At 39.7% G+C, this 14,787-nt stretch overlaps 1 protein-coding gene across 3 annotated transcripts; it reads right to left on the reverse strand.

Annotated features, from left to right (window-relative positions):
- Nucleotides 1-1,600: 1,600 nt before the first annotated feature.
- Nucleotides 1,601-13,868, reverse strand: itgb6 (integrin, beta 6). Of its 3 annotated transcripts, none has more exons than XM_019262309.2 (16): nt 13,670-13,868; nt 11,203-11,272; nt 10,771-10,850; nt 10,420-10,618; nt 10,071-10,317; nt 9,808-9,973; nt 9,529-9,690; nt 9,297-9,392; nt 8,918-9,007; nt 7,550-7,684; nt 5,994-6,411; nt 5,689-5,911; nt 5,105-5,199; nt 3,375-3,491; nt 3,120-3,286; nt 1,601-2,512 (listed from the first exon to the last, which is right to left on the reverse strand). In XM_019262309.2, exons 2-16 carry the CDS (start codon nt 11,255-11,257, stop codon nt 2,420-2,422), a joined length of 2,343 nt encoding a protein of 780 aa, XP_019117854.1. In that variant the 5' UTR covers nt 11,258-11,272; nt 13,670-13,868; the 3' UTR covers nt 1,601-2,419. The 3 variants fall into 3 exon arrangements, with proteins under 3 accessions (XP_019117854.1, XP_010728237.1, XP_019117855.1); XM_010729935.3 differs by lacking the exon at nt 13,670-13,868 and adding an exon at nt 12,568-12,586; XM_019262310.2 differs by lacking the exon at nt 13,670-13,868 and adding an exon at nt 11,406-11,423.
- Between the last annotated feature and the right edge of the window lie 919 nt (nt 13,869-14,787).

The raw sequence follows: 14,787 nt of genomic DNA on the forward strand, positions 1-14,787 counted from the left end.
ACAAATTAACAGTGGTGGAAGAAGTACTCAGAAGTAGAAATACCACAGTGTGTACAAGTAATAGTAATGCATACAAGTAAAATACAAAGAAAATCTACTTAAAGTAGAAAAGGTATGCATTACCTAGAAATGCCTATTTCAAAATAATATATAATATTTGATTATATTATTAGAATTATTAATCCATTGCAGGGTGGGGATAATTTAACACCTCTCTGTCTTGTTTAAATCTAATACATTTTATTTATTGATAACAAATGCTATCAGATGAATGTAGTTGAGCAAAAAGTACAGTACTTGAATAAATGTATTTAGTTACTTACCATCACTGCAAATCAATATATGATGATGATATAAAATATGATGTACAAACTGCTCAGCAGTATATAAAATAATTACAATTAGTTCCACCTTGACGAATAAAAGAACGAAATAATAAACTTATACGTTAAAAAACAAAACAGTTCCGTAATATATTAGAGACAGTGTTGGAAGAAGTATTCAGATATTTTACTTGAGTAAAAAGTAAAAATACTGTGGTCTATAAATACTCCCATGTTCATATCATTATAACATATTATTTAATTCAGTTTTATCACAACTAAATTCACATAGGAGCACGTAAGTACTGTAGTTCATCAACGTAGGGCCGATTTGAGATATTTTACTTCTTGGGGTTGACTACTGCATCCTATATAAAATCTTAATCGGTGACTAGTATCTACACCTGTCTGATAAATGGAGCAAAAACTATTGTCTAATTTCCTCTAAATAAATGTAAAGTTGCATAAAATGGAAAAGTAAAGTACCTGTTGTTGCATTCCACCACCGATTACAGCATAACAGGGTCAATACAGGACTTTTACTTGTAATGGAGTATTTTTAGAATCAGAATTGGCCAGGTATGTGTACACATACAAGGAATTTGACTCTGGTTTCACATAGCTCTCAGTGTACATACACAGATACAGATATAAATACAGCTAACAACAAGAACAACAATGTGGTGTTTCTACTTTTAAAGTATTACGGCAGCATTTTAGTGTTGCACTTGCATAAAGTCGGGTAATACACAAGAGACAGGTTAAAACACTTTTAGCTGCCTAAGCTGATCGAGCTCCAAAAACACTGGATCCTACAATTTTCCATCATGCAACTAAATATCATCTTTCATTGCACACCACTGCCCCATAAATAAACTCATCTTTTAAACTCTACAGCCAAATCTGTGAAAATCCTCATGATGTCAGGGATTCTTCAGATTTAGGAGGCACAGAAGACATTAAACAACTGTTTTGTACTTTTGGTGGTGTGCCCCTCCACCACTGTTAGATGGAACTGGACTACAATCATATTTTTCCTCATATGATAATTTGATGCATCACAACTTTATTTAGTGCATGAGAGCACAACAATGATGGTGTTAGAACTAGATCTCTTCTACAAGATGTTATAATGCAGGTCCAAGCTGATCTTGTGCTTTAGTGGTGCAAATTTCCAGTCAGATTGATGACACACGGTGAATCTGTCTGGTTGGTAATCTAGCCTTGAGTGGAGTAAGAGAACGTGTAAACACTGCACAAATAAAAATGCAAGAATCTCAAAATAGTATGCACTTTACTTTTCCACCACTGGCCTGGAAAGAGGGAATAAAAGGATCACTGTCTTGGACAGAATCTACCGTCCCACTGTAAACCAAATGAACATTAAATTGAATTTATTGCGACAAATCTAATCAATATCTGTCAGGGGATTTGAAAACTATGTTGCAACACAGCGTTCACCTTGCATGCTTAAAGTACCATTTCACAATATGTCACAATTCAACTTTATTTATGTGCCATGCCACTAAAAAAAAACCTCATTTATCAACAACAAAGGCTCAGCCTTGCTTGACAATAAAACAACAAACAAATACAATATTTAAAAAACAAACATAATAATCATCCACCTGCATATTTACACTCATTAGAATAAAACAAAACAAAAAATCTTTTCAGTAGTAGATCACTCTTAGACTCTTAGTGTAGACTCCTCCTTCCCAAGCTGCATGTTACAGTAGACAAAAATGTGTTTAAGTTTGTAGAGTCATGCAACAGGAAAGTGCAGTGTTTAACAGTACTTTGGCAGTGCACTTTTACAGCAGCAAATTCATCACGTAGTGTTCGTCCGTTCACAGTGTCGTCTACTGTGTTACAACATCTCTGGATCAACGCAGAGATTCGTACAAAAACAATTTATAGTACATTTTCTTTCTCCATCTTCTCTTACTCTCTGTCTCTCTCTCTCGCTCTCACACACACACACACACAAACACACACACACACACACACACACACACACACACACACACACAGTCGCACACACACACACATTTAAGTACACTCAGATGTTGCTTTGCATTTTCTCCAGTTCATCATCAGTAGTGGTCCAGTGTAATAACCTTCTCTGTGTTCTTATAAGTTACATTTTTGAATGTAGATGTTGAGCTTTTGAATAGAGGGTTGGTCCCCTGAAGAAAGACAAAGAAGAAACACATGAAGCGATCACAATCACTTTGGATTAACAAGATGGACTAACACATCCTGTAAATATTATTAACAGTGCATTACGGCTGGGATGTTATATATTCTTGTTTCAAAGACCATGAAAAGAACAAAACCAACAATGTGGCTGTCTGTGGCTTGTAGTCCTAAGCCCATTCATTCCACACTGTACATCTTTAGGATCACAAATATGAGATCTACATGGTATTATATAAGTGTGAGATGTGCCTGGAGAGTTGACACTGCCTGAGGTGAAAAGCCTGATTGTCACAGTTTGTGCCAAATTTACACTTCTGACGTGTGATTTACACGTCATCAGTATCTCTGATGTCATCATGAATAAACGTCCAGAACCTGTCTGAAAATCACCACATTTTAAAAGTTTTTTTAAGTAACCTGTTGATATTTGTCAGTACATGCATGGGTAAATTGCAAACAAGAACTGCTAATCAACAGTACTTTTATTGTCAATTTCAAAGTTGTATCCCACAACTAATGGCAACATCATACTTCCTGTTTACATCTCCTCAAGGCATGATGGGAAATGCATTTCCAAAACAGACAGTGACTTACCGACTGCCATTTTGCTTTTGACCTCTCAGCCTCAAACTTGGCCACCTCTTTACGGTCGTGGACTGACACCAGGACCTTCCACACGCCCAGCAGGATCAGGCCGATACACACAACAGAAAGAGAGACCCCCAGAATAATCATGGGGATGTTAGGAGGCTCTGGGCATCCTGGGACAGGACATGAGAGATGAGATGAGACTCACACTTCAAAACTTCCTTTTGTTTTATCAGTTTTTGGCGTTGTTGTAAGAATTACCGTATATCTGGAGATCGTAGGCAGTGGTCCCCATCTCACTTCCTACCACATTAAATGAGATCCAGCACTCATTCTCCGTCATCAGCTTGCATTGCATAGACAGGCTGTTGTCATAATCTAAGAATAAATGAGAACATGTATATCCATAAAGAAGGCATCGTATATCATCTTTCCTTTCGACATTGTGCTGAGGATGTAAAAGGATATACTCGCCTCTGTTGTGCTGTCAGTGTGATTTCCATATCAAAGGCTACAATCTGGTGTGTATGCATGTGTGTGTGAGGACCATGCCATTGTATTTCACATTCGAAGCCTGAAAATCCTCTGTGATAATCAGATATACCTCTCAGCTTGCACAAGCATAGCAGGTTTAAAATAATCTCTTCTATAAAGGAAGACGAGGTCCTTTGGCTATTCACATGCACTACAATAGCTCTGCCTGTACGACAAGGTAAATAATATGTTCCCCATTGTCCAGTGCTGCCTGAATGGACATGGATGGTGTTGTATTAGAGACGAGGGGGTGCAGGCTTCAGAGAGTCGATACAGGTCAGCATTCCTCTAAGTCTCTGACCCATGGGCAAACTTGGCCCTATGTTGATACCTCTATCAAAAACAGTGAACAAACTCCAGCAACAACAAGCACTTACAGCACGGGAAAGGTCATCGTGTGCAGGCCGGTGCACATGGAGTTATGATCCATTGTATAGTGTAATTTTGTAGAGAAGCTCATTTAAATTCATGCCACTGACCGTTTTTTCAAATCATATTAGAAATTGTATCCTTCAACATATCCACTTATTTTATTTAATGCTCATGCAATATGAATACCAACCTGCAAAGACTTGAAACCTCCCAGAGATCCTGTTTCCTTCGAAAGGAAGATTTTGTGACTTTTTTTCGCTGTCAGTGTTTTATCATGTCAAGGACTGTTTTGAAAATTCTTCCTTGTTAATCTTTTCCAAGAAACCCTGACATCCACATATTTAGCTGCCAAAAAGCCATGCATTCCTCAGCTACTGTATGTTATCGAAACAACAAATCAGGATAAGAAGCAATAAGCAAACGTGGACATCTTTTCTTTGGTTACAGATTCTGAAGGTTCCCATCAGAATTTTCAAAACAGTTCCCGCCCCAAAACCGCATTAGAAGTTACATGAAGGGAACAAAATATTCCCTGTGATACATGGGCCATCTGAAGCAAGTTTCAAGTATCAGCCCGTTGATTTTCACCCTGTACCAACATGAGCTGTAATATGTGGCTGCTTTGCAAGGAATAAATAGATTAGAGTAATATAAAGTGCGTTCTTTTTGCATAATCACCTGTTGTTGTTGTTTTTCATGCACAACTTAATGATGAGAATATTTTATTAATTATTTCAAAATCAACCACATAAAGTCTAATTAACTAATTACTAACTATTAACTAATTAAGTACTATTGTTAATAGTATAGTAACAATAGTATACATATATATATATATTACACCACACACACCCACACACACACACAATATATATATATTTATATATATTTATATATATTATATCTATATATATATATTATATATATATATAACATATATCTATATTATATATATTATATATATCTATCTATTATATATATCTATATATATATATAAATAAATGTTGCGTATTTAATACTTTTTGAGGAAGATCATCATATTATTTAAATCAGTGCTAGAACAGGTAGACAGGAGAGTCCTTTACCTGCTGTTGTGTTGATGGAAATTTTAGGGACACTGCACTTTTGATCACACAGCTCGGCATCGTCCTTATCTTCCAGATGGCACTCTACACAGGTTCTGGTGGTGAAACAAGTGCAAAAACAAAAGGTCCGGTTTTCTTTAGAGGTGATACATTACCTCTTGGGAAGCTAAAGTTTAATGAGCCTTCAATCACTGAAACAGTGAGCACAAAGAAATCACAGTGTTGGTCACTTATCACAGTTTTCCCAAGGCTTCACTCACTCTCTATCACCCGTCTCCCCTATAACAGTGGTATCAAATGGCACTAGCCCTGACAGCTGCTTTACAATGGAGAAAGGAAATCTCTTAGTGCTATGTTGGGGACATTAGTTGTCTTTTGATGTCACATGGAAGGTGTAGACACATGTGAACAAGGGGACCAGAACCTGATATGCCTGTACTCAAAAGAACAGACAGATCATGTGGCGTAAGTAGACAACATCTTATATCTTTCAGGTAAAGACACAACAATTACAGGGGCAAAGCCGACAAAAACCTCTACATTACATCCGTATTCAACGACTGATGCCATGAATGCGCTCTCACCTTGCAGAACTACAGGCGTCACCACATGTTGGGCACTTCTCACACTTGTCCCCAGATGCTCCAGGTACAGAGCAGACACACTGGCCACACTCACATCTCCCCCGGCCGCTGCACAGTGCGTCATCCTCTGACATGCAAGTTTCGGTGCTGGTGCTGCAGTTACAATACTCCCCCGTCCAGCCACTTTCACATTGACACTCCCCGCAGTCGCACACTCCGTGGCCTACAAACACAAAGTCAGTAAAGCAACAGGCTCAACACAAAAACACGTGAATAATTCATGACATTCATATGTGATCACTCACCTCCGCAGAGCTCCCCACGGAATCGAACACAGGAGTAATTGTCACATTCGCAGTAACGTCCATAGATGCGTCCAAAGCTCGATTCATGACATGCACATTGTCCACAGTAGCACTGCCCCTGACCACTGCATATCTCAGACTCATTGTTTGCAAGACAATTAGCCAACAAAGCGCTTTCCTCATTGCACTCACACCCTGCTCCCAGGAACCCTGGCTGACACACACATACACCACACTGGAAAGCCCCTTGGCCTTCAATACACTGGCTGCTGTTTGCTTCAGGAGGCTGCCGGCAGTCACACGAGCAAAGAGACTCCAGTTCCACCTCCAAACTGTCCTGTAAGCCCACCGGTTTTAGGGAAAAGCGCCGGACTCCTGGTAGGCATCCTGGGAGAGCCACAGTCACGTTGAACACTACCTGAGGAGCAAAAAAGACGTCCCATGAGAAGACTAAAACTGATACTGCTTATTCCTCACATTGTCAGTGAGGCACACTATTGCACTGGGTGTGATGTTATTATTCATTTTTCATTCATCAATCCCACATACACAACCCTGCTGCCATAAATAAATCACTGAAAAACTAAATGTGTATTAAGCTGTTAGTTCCCAACACAAGCTCTACTTACTTCTCTTTAAGTATCATTTGCTAAAAACTTAAACGCCTGGCTGCTTTAGGAAATTATTTTAAAATGTATTTTGTCTATAATGTATCAGAAAATCTGAATTTCCAACAGCCTGGCATGATGTCATTGCCTCTTGTTGAGATGTTCAGTTTATTATCACATACGACAAAAAAAGTAGCAAATAATCAAATTTGAGGAGTTGGAGATACAGAATATTTGACATTTCATACATGACAAATAACTAAATTGATAAATGTATTATTAAAATAGCACATACAGTTTAATGTGTCTCATTTCAATGAGAATAAAACTGAACTATTAATTTCAGGTGCAAAGGCTCAGAGGGAGAAAACAAATTTGTATTCACTATTTATGCCTAGCCAACACTTAAAACTGAACATGAAGGCTTACAACATGTGGAGATTTTCATTAAATTAGCTTTTTCATATCATCTAAAAAAACATCAGTCAAGTGCAACCATTTCTCTCTCTGAGATACAGTGAATACTGTAATGCAGTCCTATCTGGTCGACCCAAACAAGCCAGGCAGAACAGATTCAGTACTCTGCTCGACTAAGACCAGACGAAGATCACACATCTTTTATCAGTTGCCTGTAAGTCTTTGTGTTAAGTTGTTGTACATGGTCTTGTTTATGTATAAACCATGAAGGCGTCTGTCATAAAACTTTTTGTTCATCTTAAGTGCGCGACGAAAACCTTTTGAGCAGCTGATTTCTCTGAGGAAGTGTTGATATCTTTAGATATAACCTGAAAGCTTGACTATAAACCTGGTCTTTATTTAGACTTCTTTAATTGTTTTACTGTTTTATTTTTATTTTTTGGGTGTCCAATTATTTAAACTTTCCCTACCTTTACACTTTCGCTATACAAATCAGGAGAAATAGCTATTTAGAGAAAAAAAACAACTGACCGTCTCTCCAGGTTTAATGTTGGAGCAGCGTTTTAGATCAGGGAGGACAGTCCCATTTGGGCAAATGGCTGTAAAAGACATCTGCAGCTCTTCTGTGTCTCCAAGGACCTCCAGTTCGATCTCTGAACGCAGTTCCTGGAAAACAGTACACAAATATATCAGCACTTATGGAAATGCAATTGGCAGCACAGATCCTAGTACTGAACAAAAAATAACAAAAATCACCAAGACTCAACTATCAAATCAACACACTGACTTCTATTATCAAGACATGGGATTTCCAGGGATTTAAGTGGAGCTACACTTTCACCCTGCGCCGACCTGTAGCGTGCTGAAACTCTTTGAAACCTCCAATCTAGTTCTCTCTTTTTTGGGTGAGTCATCATCCCAGGTGTGCTGGGCTGTACAAAAGCACCTGAGGAAAGAGTGGCAGCTAACCTCAGCTGGAGGAAAGACTATGTTTGACTGACTAATGAACTCTGACGGACTGTCTGGGTGCTAACAGAGAGTTAACTGTGTGTTTCCTGTAGACCTGTAATTGTACTGTGCCTTCAGCGTTGCTAAGGAGGAGAAAACAGGGGGGTGTTTATGGTATACACCCAATTTGAAGATGGATTAAAGTAAAGTAGGTAAAGCACACTCAAAAGACTTAAAATGGGTTAACAATAAACATTAATCCAAAATTGGAAGTAAGTATAAATACTAATCATCTGTCTTTTTTCACTAAATATGTTTTTTATCTCCCTTAAGAACCACAACTATATATAATCAGGGTGATAACAAGGCCTCCTCTCTGCAGTGTGATTAACGTGGCAGAGACTAAAAGTTGCTGTCAGCGACGTAACCGATGAAGTAATTAAAGGAACTCGCCACCGCTCACCGCTGCCAGGGGGGATTTAAAAAAGGACACGGAGTGCAACACGGTAGACAGGCAGAGAAAGATAAAGACAGAGAGAGAGAGAGAGTGGAGAAGAAAGAGCAAGTCAGAGTCAGATGGGCGAGGAGATCAAACAGCTGGGGCAAGCAGAGACTTGCTGTCAAACACGCTGCTGCAAAGCACCGGGCGGTAGAGGAAAAAACTCAATAGAAAGAATGAACCAAGAAGAGCAGAGAAGGCAGAGGTACTGCCTATTGATTGTGCAAAGGGTTAATCCGTGAATGCTTTATGTCAACAGGTGCTTTTATTGAAACTCTGACTCAAGCTTAAAGCATTTGATTTGATTAAATCAAATCGAACACAGTGTTACTGCTTGTATAATAGCAGGTGTTCTCTGTCTTTATTCCTTATTACCAGTGCCTGCACACACACACACACACACACAGAGAGAGCCTACCCGCACATCCAGATCACCAAGACTGTTTATTTACTTTGTATGCTGTTACAATCAGTTCCAGGATGTTCCGCGAATCTGTCGCCAAGACTCCAACCGTGGCGCCAGGTATGAGATCTGCATATTTCTGTGAGGAGAAGAGAAAAAAAAAAGAAGCACGGATAGATAGAAAGCAAAGTCACTGTTACAATGTGGGCAGATTTGGCTCATAGTCCTGGAAGCAAAGAAAAGTACGCAAAAAGAATGGGGAAGAGAAGAGGGCTAGTTCTAACAGGTTCAATGAGAATGCAGCTCTATGAATAAATATGCAAACCTCAGTAAACATTGTGCTCACACAAATACTTGCATTTTTCAGCTCTATAGTTTGGTGCGGTACTGACAAGGAAATAAATGCGTTCATAGAGAGAAGCTGCTACCTCATAGTTGCGCCTCTGTTGTTCTGTCACAGCAAATATCAACAAGATATTGTTCTCCACCACTTTATCAATCAGCTGACCAAGAGTTGGATACTCCTGAAAAACAAATGGTGGAATATGAATAGTGAATGTGCTATAAGTCATCAGTGATACACTATGGATGACCCTAAAATGACTCATGAAATAAAACTCATCATGCTGAGGTCATAGAGGGAGGAAAATAAGAACGTACCAGCACCGTGGACATCGAATATTCATTATTGATGTCCAGATGACACTTCCCATCGTTGGGTATCACAATTCCAGCCATCTTACTGTCCATCCCAAAGTGTGAGTCAGCATCACTGACAAACACCAGCAAACGCATCGAGTCATTCCTCCAGCCAATCTTATCCTATCAGGAGACACATTACAATGCGTGACAGAGGATAAATCAACTGACTAATCAAACAATGAAGTTAACAAGAACCACATCTAACTAACATTTTAAATTTTAAAAACTAAGTCTCACCTCACAAACAGCTGCCTGCATGATGGCGTCAAAGCCACACTCCGGTATATCGATATTTGCAGATACACGCTGCATTGCGATTATCTCGTTAAATTTGTCAGTGTTGCTCGTCAGAGACAAGACGTGTTTATATCCAAAAGTTGGCAGGCAGGTTGAGCCTACCTCGCTGCAACACAGCAGAAGTGAAAAACAAAGATTTAGAAAAACAAGATTCCCTGAGACACCACATGACAAATAGTCATGTTTTCATGTGTATTGCTTACCTGCAAGGGTTGGCAAGCTCTTCTTCTGTAATCTTGATAAATGGCAGGATGGGTTTTTCCACAAAAGAGCCAAAGCCCATTCGGAATTTACTGGTTAGGTTGGCCATCTCTTTAGACAGAGTGGAGCCTAGATCTTTGATCTTCACCAGATCGTCGGTCATGGATGCTGACAGGTCCATCAGGTAGTAGATGTCCACAGGATAGTCCTCTGTGTGTTGAATCTTGACCTGAAAAGTCACCTGACTACCTGTGCAAAAATAAAATAAAATAAAGAAATCAACACATCTGAAAATGATCGAACCACCTCTGGTGGCAAATCATCAAATCAAAATGTGTGCACGCTGTTTACCAGGTCTCAGCTTGAGTGCCATTTTCTGTGGGGAGATCTGAGTGCTGTTAACGTTGCCCGTCTTCTTCCCGAGTGGGTGATCCTGCAGGATTTGGCCTTTGGAAACAGGGAACTCCAAATGACCCCTGGCACATCCTTTTTCTAGTAAGATATCCAGTGTGTCACATCTTTCGCTGACTGAAAACCAATCTGTGAAATTCTGAGAGATGAAGAAATAAGACACATGTTGTGCTCTTTGCAGATGCAAGATTGAGATTGTTTTATAGTACGCCATAAAATGATATTGTTGAATGCACTGTGGTCATCTGCTTACATGCTGTGGTGTCATACATGCAAACCCTGGCTGCTTACCTCCTGTGTGCACCAGGCACAGTGAGAACTGAGCTGCAGACACTTGTCACAAGTCAGAGCGCTGCCAGCTGAACATGATCCTGCAGTACACATGAGCACAGTGCACAGTTAGAGTCAGCATCGACCTACAAAAATTAAAGGTCTCTCTCCAGGGGAGAGATCTGAATTTCAAAGAGCGTGTTCAATTTTTTGACCTGATAAAATAAAAAATAAATATTTAATTTAGGATTTGATCCATTTATTAGCATGTTTTAACTGTTATGATGAAGTGTACTTCAAAATAATACAATAGGATTTCACAATAAAACACATTAACCAGTCATAAAATACAAACATAACATTTATGGTCTGCTCTTGAGTAACTGTTGCTCTTTGTTTGCACTTTATAAACGTGTTGCCCTTGATTTTTTAAAGCCGAACAGTCCTGCTTACCCTCCACGGTGTTGATCCAGTACCGAAGAATCAGGCTCAGCAGTAGAAGCCCCATTAGTCCGTGAGGTTACTGGTTATGAGGAAACAGAAGAAGAATATTTCAAGTTGTCTCATATTTACAGGAATTAATCATATCCCGCTTCATGCCTCCTGTCCTCAACCGGAGAAGACGAGAGAGGAGAGTGTTGCCTGTGCCGCACTACCTGGATAGAGGAGGAGAAGGAGGGGGAGGAGGAGGAGGAAGAGGTGAAGGGCTGCCTTTACCTGCGCTGCCTTTTATGTTCACTTCCGTCCAGGTGAGAAAGTGAGGCGGGCGGGCGCGCAGACAAACCAAACCCAACACATGACATGCTGACAACACTAGCTTTTAGGGACCATCTCTATTTTATGCCAATTCTTCTCCACAACATTTCAGGGAGGTAATATTGCACTTTTTTTTTTTAAAGGTCCCATATTTCCATTGTTACAATGTTTAATTTGAAGTTGCAATATCCATAAAAAAGCATATATTTAAGTAAAAACCCATCTCAGTGTACTTTTACACCTCTTACCTCTGGAGTTATAACAAGTACAAAGCATGTTGTGTTTCCTTTTGTCTCATTAATATTAACGAGCCTCTCTTCTGATTGGCTTTCTGACTGAGGCATGGCTAGAACAGCAACAAAGGACTGTAGCCATGGCTGAGGATGGTGACAATATACACATGTCACTGTGTGAGTAATCCATTGTCTCTTCAGTTTTTTTGTTTGTTGTTCCCACTTTGTGATTCCTGCTCAGTCATTTGCCAAAAAAAAAAGCCCAAAAATGTAATAAAAGTTCAAAGTTTTGACTTATGGTCTTTTCATTGTATAGATATCGCAATCATTATCATTTGGCCAATATAATCATGTAGTGTAAATCTGATATCATTACAGCCCCACATCACAACCTTACAGAAGTCCTGAAGGCTTGTTAAGAGGCAGCTTCTGAATACAAGCAGTGTGTATTTATCTGTGGATTTGGCATTTTGATACCATAACAGCATTCATATAGTACCTAGACACACTTATTAATCAAAAAAGACCCAATATAGGACATTTAAACAGCTGTAGTAAGTTTATGGATTAAGATTTTACATTGAAAACAAATATTGTTTCATTCATTCTTCCCCTCCGTCCAGAGATCACAAAATAAACAGGCCTGATAAACAAGAAACTAAATTAAAGTGGAGACCACGGTCAAGTAGACACAACATATTCAATATAAATCCCTCATTTGTATAACTTCATAACTACATTCTTTTAATAGTGTTGTATTCTCTGTAAAGCACCTTGTGACTGTGGATTCAAGATGTGCTAAAGATATAAAGTATATTTGCTTACTTACAAGATTGTTGCGGTGCCCACATTGCTTGTTTGTACCCTCACGTTGATCTAATCGGAATTGAATCACACCGAAGCTAGACTCTTATAACCGTTGAACTATGATCGAAGAGGAATAATAAAGTACAGACAAGCCACACCATGAGCAAATACAGCCTGTATACCTTTATTACCCAGACACTGTAGCTGAACAAATGTTAATCTTTAACGGCACAAGAACATGAATCATTGTCTTTGGTCCCACAAGAATTTTATGTCTTTAAAATTGACTCAGACAAAAACCTACCATGCAAGCCTATCACAAGATATGAAATATGAGCATGAGTGTGTGCATGTGTGTCTATGATATGAGGGGGAGGGAGGGTGGGGCTGTGTAGGTGTTGAACCATTGACAGCTGCAGTGCAAATATCCTTGCTTGTCCCAACTCACAGGAATCTCACAATTCGTCACCACACCCCTCTGGATCTGGGTGAGTCCCATCTGTCACCCCAACCTCCACTCCTCCTCTCTCTTCTTCTCCCTCTTCCTTGCCTTATGAACACCCCCCCTGTCTCTCCTCAGCTCTCTGTGTTTTGATCCACCTTATCCAGTAGCCTTCTTGAAGTGTCGCCCTGTGAAATTGCCATTACATTTATACCTCCTTTGGCTCTCATCTTCTGTCCGCCAGTCTACCTGTGATTTGCCTCTCTTTCATCTGCTCCTTCACACACTTTGTCTCTCCACATCCTTATCTTTACATTTCTCCGGAAATATCTCAGTATGATGCAATCAAACAGCCTTTTTTTGAAATGTCTTCTCACATCTTGTATGCGAGTATGATCAAGTGTATTAGCTATTTAAGGTGTAACAGTTGCATCATAATGTTATTTATATTTCAGCCTAAATCTAAAATCTGTCACCTTTCAGTTCAGGTTCAGGGAAATTCTCACAACGAATATGACAGCAGAGTTTGAGGCATATCATGACATGATTTTTAAAGACTATCAGACTCATCAAAATTCATAAATTCATAAATTATTCCCCCACCTATCTCTCTCTCAGCACTACATTATTTACTATGCATAGAAATGGAGGTATACATTAACCCTGCAATAAACCAACTCACCTTCAGGGGCGTCCTCTGATAACATGCTGTCCTGTCTCAGTCTGTCTTCCTTGTCATCAAGTGAAAAATGGAAAGGAAGGGAAAAGCATCAGTCCAGCACATTCAGTCTTATTGTATCCAGGCAGTCATCAGAGTAACAGTAAACCTATTGTAACGGCGCCCTTTATGAAGCATGGCGCTCGGGTGACCCTGCTGCCCATGCTCCTTGGCTCATGTGTGCTTTTGTGTGTGTGTGTGTGTGTGTGTGTGTGTGTGTCTGAAAGTGGGTGAGTGTGTGTGCATTCATACTGGGGTCATGTGTGGGTGTTTGTACAGGCTCCAGCTTGCCCATGTGTGTGTGCGTGTGTGTGTGTGCAGGGGGAGGCTGTGACGATACTGAGTGACAGTAACAACTGCTGGCTGTGAGACCTCCACAGGAGCCAGCTTCTTTATTAAGAGATGACCTGACTGATGTGCTAGTGTTGCACTCTAGAGGCTAAAGCTGGTGCAAACTGCAGCAAAACACTCAAAGCAATGGTCTTTGTGATTAGTTTGGTCTGTGTGTGTGTGGGCACATGTTTGCTCAAATTCAATTACTTCCTGCAATGAGCCAAGAGGAGTGCCAGTGTAATACAGCCTCCTTCTTACAGTGGTATGGCTGGAATGCAGGTACACAGGCATGTGTGAGGGAAACAAAATAATAGAGCATAGACCTATGCTATAAGAGAATTGAAGATCCACAGACATAGCCCCAAAATCCAAAATCTTAAATCTCAGAGGGCTTTACAAGTTGTACAACATGCAACACTCTGCACTTAGACCCCGACTAAGTCATGCTAGTGGCTCTAGCATCAGCATGCTAAACTACCCATGATGATATTTAATAGTTTTCATGTGGTTTGGAGTGTTAAACTAAACTTTCACAGGTATTTGATCATAAACCACAAAAAGCCAGGAGACTGAAGTTATTATAATTCATCCTCTGGGGACTATGACTGTATATATCAAAAATATAACAACAATTCACCCAGTTGTGATATTTAAAAAAAAACCTACAAAGTTAACCTCATGGTGGTGCTACAGGTGAATCAAAGGATCAACCAAAATCAGTTGAAAATATCCTCTGGGAGGCTTGAATA

Source organism: Larimichthys crocea, chromosome VIII (genome assembly GCF_000972845.2).
Source record: "Larimichthys crocea isolate SSNF chromosome VIII, L_crocea_2.0, whole genome shotgun sequence".
Classification (NCBI taxonomy): domain Eukaryota; kingdom Metazoa; phylum Chordata; class Actinopteri; family Sciaenidae; genus Larimichthys; species Larimichthys crocea.

Coding starts and splice junctions, on each gene's coding strand:
- itgb6 (XM_019262309.2), bottom strand. CDS start 11,257: ATGGGGCTTCTACTGCTGAGCCTGATTCTTCGGTACTGGATCAACACC. Junction 7,685..8,917: donor TGATTGTAACAGCATACAAA/GTAAATAAACAG, acceptor ACTGTTTTCCAG/GAACTGCGTTCAGAGATCGA. Junction 5,912..5,993: donor CCGTGGGGAGCTCTGCGGAG/GTGAGTGATCAC, acceptor TTGTGTTTGTAG/GCCACGGAGTGTGCGACTGC.